The 5,092-nt window shown below is 40.7% G+C and overlaps 1 protein-coding gene across 1 annotated transcript; it reads right to left on the bottom strand.

Annotated features, from left to right (window-relative positions):
• Positions 1–3,541: 3,541 nt before the first annotated feature.
• On the bottom strand, positions 3,542–4,807 carry LOC101119283 (protein FAM47E-like). The gene has a single exon (XM_042242309.1). The coding sequence runs from the start codon at positions 4,805–4,807 to the stop codon at positions 3,542–3,544; it is 1,266 nt and encodes a 421-aa protein (XP_042098243.1).
• Positions 4,808–5,092: the final 285 nt, after the last annotated feature.

The raw sequence follows: 5,092 nt of genomic DNA, 5'->3' as shown, positions 1-5,092 counted from the left end.
CTTTGGTAATCATAAATTTGCTTTCTATGTCTGTGAGTCTATTTCTGTTTTGTAAAAAAGTTCATTTGTATCATTTTTTTTAGATTCCACATAAAAGTGATAGATGTATATACAAATGATGAAATATTACTCAGCCATAAAAAAGAATGAAATAATGCCATTTTTAGCAACATGAATGAACCTAGAGATTATCATACTAAGTGAAGTAAGTCACATAGAAAAAGACAAATTTCATATGATATTGCTTGTATGTGGAAGATAATGCTTTATTTTAAATTCCTATTACACATGCTAGCAGAAGTATCATGGGCAATTGACTATATTGCAATCTGGAGTTCACTAAAAATTGGGGAGTGTATGTGTGTATATATGTGTGTGTGTGTGATAAAATCATGCTATTCAATTGAATTACCTGCAGAGTTAGTCCCAGGACTGATCCTCTGGGTATATCCAGGTCAGAAACAGGAGAATTTCAAATTTAAGTCTCAGACTGGAGAAGGACCAGAACACAGGAATTGTCATGTTAGAAGAATAAAAAAGGAGGGGATCCAGAAAGGAATGAATTACTTATTAGGCCCAATACTCTTGAATAAGATGAAAATACTAAATTTCGCCATGACACCTTATTGGTGACCTTGACAAGAACATGTCACTAGGAAATTAGAACAAAATTCTGATTGGAATGAATTCAAGAGACCCTAGGAAATGAAGACGTGGAAACAGTGATTTATAAACAACTCTTTTTGGTAATTTTTCTACAAAGTGGAGCAGAAAATATCGAGTGGTAACTGGAAAGAAAAAATACATCAGGAGAATTTTTATTTGGTTTGGTTATTTCACATGATGGGAGTTATAAGAGCCTTTTTGGTTTTGGTTTGTTTGTTTTTTAATGACAAGAGTTATCCCCCCCTCAAAACAGAACAATAATATAGGAAAATAAGGAGAAAAATACAGGACAAATATTTAATTGGGCAAAATGTTGACATCCAATGCACAAACGAAAGGCTTTGCCTTAGTAGAATAAAGAGTTCATCCTTTGTTTCAGAAGGTGGAGAATATGGGTACAGATGTCAGTGGCCTGGTAGATGTGGTAATGGGAGGAAAAGATGGTTCTCTTCTAAATATTTTTTTCCTCAATGAAGTACAAAGCAGTGCTTTGAGAAGGAGGACTAGAAACAGGGATTTGGGTAACTGATTGCAGAAGTAAGATAATCATTAGAAAACAGGAAAATGTATTGATAAGGGAAATAAATGGAGAAGAATTTCAGCTAGTGTTGAAGGCACATTTAAGATTCATGCCATATGTAACCAGGTCCTGTGGTATGTGATTTTCTCTAGCCATGTATAACCATTTGGGTGCAGGTACAAGAATGGCAGAGATTAAGATTTAACCAGGATTGGGGTTTTATCAGAAGACTATAAGAGTCAAGGGAGTTAAAAGTATACTCAAAGAAGGGAAAATAGTCAGTGGAGCCTAAGCTGGGAAGGTAAGGAACTGAAGCAAGGCACAGTTAATGCTGAAAAGGTGGTGAGGGTCATTGGATTGTTAACATGTTGGAGTAGAAGAATTGGAGGTTTGGGAATATTAAAAGGGCCTGATCCACAAGGTAAAAAGTAGGGATTGGAAGGTGGGATAACTGAAGTTGAGATTTGGAATTGGTATAAGTATTGCCAGAAACAAAGGCTAGAGTCTGACTGTAGGGATCATCTTACCTACTGTCTGTAGTGAGATGAGGACTAGATGAATGGAGGCTGTGAGATCCAGTGCCAGGATGTGAATGGATAGTCTTTGTAAATATTTGAATCAAGAACTTTGAGAGTAGTTAAAGGGAACAAGTCAGTAATTCAGACACTAAGTAACCCCAGTGAAGATGGAGGAGTGAAAAGAGAGTAGTTGATTGCAGTAAGGATATTGGTGAACACTGCAACCTGATGGCTGTTCCCTTCTCACATCAGTCCTGGGTATTCACTGGAAGGACTGATGGTGACGCTGAAACTCCAATACTTTGACCACCTGATGCGAAGAGCTGACTCATTGGAAAAGACTCTGATACTGGGAAAGATTGAGGGCAGGAAGAGAAGGGGGTGACAGAGGATGAGATGGTTGGATGGCATCACTGACTCGATGGACATGGGTTTGGGTGGACTCCTGGAGTTGGTGATGGACAGGGAGGCCTGGTGTGCTGTGGTTCATGGGGTTGCAAACAGTTGGACACGACTGAGCAACTGAACTGACTGACTGACAACCGGATGACTCTGTTCCCTTCTCACTAGGGTAAAGTATATGCACATACTTCCATTTACAGATGAATTCCTTCATTACCAGAAATAGAATTGCACTGCAGATCTGTGCTTCTAATCTTTCTCACTGCTGCTGCTGCTAAGTCGCTTCAGTTGTGTCCGACTCTGTGCGACCCCATCAACGGCAGCCCACCAGGCTCCCCTGTACCTGGGATTCTCCAGGCAAGAACACTGGAGTGAGGGTTGCCATTTCCTTCTCCAATGCATGAAAGTGAAAAGTCAAAGTGAAGCTCAGTCGTGTCCGACTCCTAGTAACCCCATGGACTGCAGCCTACCAGGCTCCTCCATCCATGGGATTTTCCAGGCAAGAGTACGGAATGGGTTGCCATTGCCTTCTCCAATCTTTCTCACTACCAATTTCCTATCCCAGACAATTTTACCTGTTATTTTGGAAATGTAAAGAAGTTACTTGACTTCCTCGTTTACATTCATGAGTGAGTTTTTAGTCACTATTCATGAAATGAAACGATTAATCTTACTTGAATAAATATGTGTGGATATTTGATGATGCTGTGTGTAGTTTTGCTCACTCTATTTTGCACACTAGATTTGCCAAGAACTTGAAGCTCCCTGCTATTCTGTACCTATGTTATGTGGAAATGCTTTTCTTGCTGAATTTTTTATGAATATGGTTAAAAGTGTTTAAGTATATTTAATTGAGAGGCATGACAAACCAGCATAACAAAGTTTCACCTATAATTTTGATAGTTTTCCATCTGTTTTGGGAGCTTGATGCAATCCTAATAAGGGGATAGCAATTTCATTATTAAATGAGGCTAACATTATTTTGGCTACCAATTGTACTTAAAAGTAATTGTCATAATTAACTCATGATTTTAATACAAGTGGAACTGCATGCATGTCTACTTTTTCTTAGCACAATTATTTTGAAATTGATCCCATTTTGTAGCTGACATAGCTAGATCATACTCTTAAAAAGTAATTATTTTTGTGGTTTTATTTTTACAAATAACTGATACAGCAATGTGGTGTTCACAATGCTATAAAATGTGAGAAGAGTATTTGTGAATATTGATTTCATAGGCGAAAAAACTGATAAAATGTTGAAAAACCCAAGCAGAAGGTCATTGAGAACTGTTTATAAGCATTAGGTATTAAATTTACAGATGTAGAGTCAAAGTTGTACATATATGGTGGGATGGACACTCACCATGAATTCTGATGGATGTTACAATGAGAGAGAGAAAAAAGCCAAGTTAAGTAGTAAATAGAAAAATGTCTAAGCATATTCCCGTGCATCATCTTCTCCCATTAAGTTGATTTTTATCACTTTGTGTATAGGAGTCTTAACAGAATCATATTTCCATCCCTTCCTGGTGAACAACCTCTCAAGGATGTCTGGCATCCGGTAGCCCTTGCTTAGAATGAAATCTTTGAATGCAATTGTCCCATAAAGATCTTCAAGAATGTCCTGTTCACGAAACTTCTTTCCAAAAATCCCACCTTCAAGTAAGGCCTTGGGGTCAATCAAAGGTTCGTCATTTATTAGCTTTTTCCACAACTTGGGCTGCAGGTACCATGCACCATACCTTATCTTCACCCAGTCAGGTTTATAAGGATTGTGTGGTTTCTGGAGTTTCCTCTCCCAGTTTCTTTCCTCCGTGGAGAATTTTTTCACCTCCATTTTACCTATCTTGATGCCGAACCTTACCTTTGAAGAAACCTGGGATACTTTCTTCATGCAGGGTTTGTCATGGGTTGGTGGGCAGTCGCAGCCAACCTCACACAGTTTCATGATGAACTGTTCGTCAATGCCCAAGTCTCCGAAAGTAGAAATCCATTTGCAGAATTTCCGAATTCCTTTTGGTACATTAAAAGACAAATCAGTGAGTGAATCCTTTCTGCTTGACTTTTTGTCTTCATAATAGAAACTGGCTGGGTGTGACACGGGAGCCTCCTTGACAGGTTCCAGCTCGACCGTCTCAGGGCGTTTTTCACAAAGCTTTCTGGGGAATTTCTTTTTTCTCTTGGGACCCAGACTGTAAGCCCACAAGTCTTCCAGCTTTCTGTCAGGATCGAGCACTTCCAGCACCTTTAATAAGAGGTCTGCAGGTAGATCTTCCTCCAGCTTTGTGTAGAGTGCAAATGGATGCTTGGTCAGGTGGGCTTCAATTTCCTCCACGAATGCCTTCCGTGCTTGCTGGGCTGATGAAAGCGTGGAGAATACCTCTGCTTCCGCAGGCAGCTTTTTCTTTGGTGGGGCATGCTGGGGAACTCTGTGAGCAATCACGGGGAGAAAGCCCTCATTAGGTCCTCGAGTGATCAGATCTTCACAAGGTGGGCAGCCCTTCCGGAAGTCGTCCAGCCCCTCTTTCACAAATACCCACTGCCGGCTGTCCAGGTATGTTGGGAACTTCAGGAGTGCCTTCTTGTGCTTTGCGAAACACTTGGAGGGTAACTTGTCTTTGTACCAGGGCTTGCAGTTCATACCCAGGGGCATTGGTTCCAGTGGCCCCGGCCCTAGCAGCCACTTCTTGTCTGCCATGGTTCCCCTGGCCTCGAGGGGGACTCACCGCTTTAGTAGTTTGTTGTCCCGGCTTCTCCGGTTGCTAGGAGACCACGTAGCCAGGTGCCGCTAGATTCTTCCTGGAGGCGGGTCAATGCAGGCACCATGTGAAGCTTGCATTCTCCCAGGATGCGCAGTGAAGGCACATTCTTTTTTGTTGTAGTTACTGTGTCGTTGTTACTAGTCCATTGTATGGACATAGCATCACTTATTTATGCACTCACCTTTTGATGGACATTTGGATTATTTGCAATTTGAGGCTAT

This window comes from Ovis aries, chromosome X, assembly GCF_016772045.2.
Source record: "Ovis aries strain OAR_USU_Benz2616 breed Rambouillet chromosome X, ARS-UI_Ramb_v3.0, whole genome shotgun sequence".
NCBI lineage: Eukaryota > Metazoa > Chordata > Mammalia > Artiodactyla > Bovidae > Ovis > Ovis aries.
Note: the sequence above shows the minus strand (reverse complement) of the source record. Positions and strands in the feature narration are given on the sequence as shown.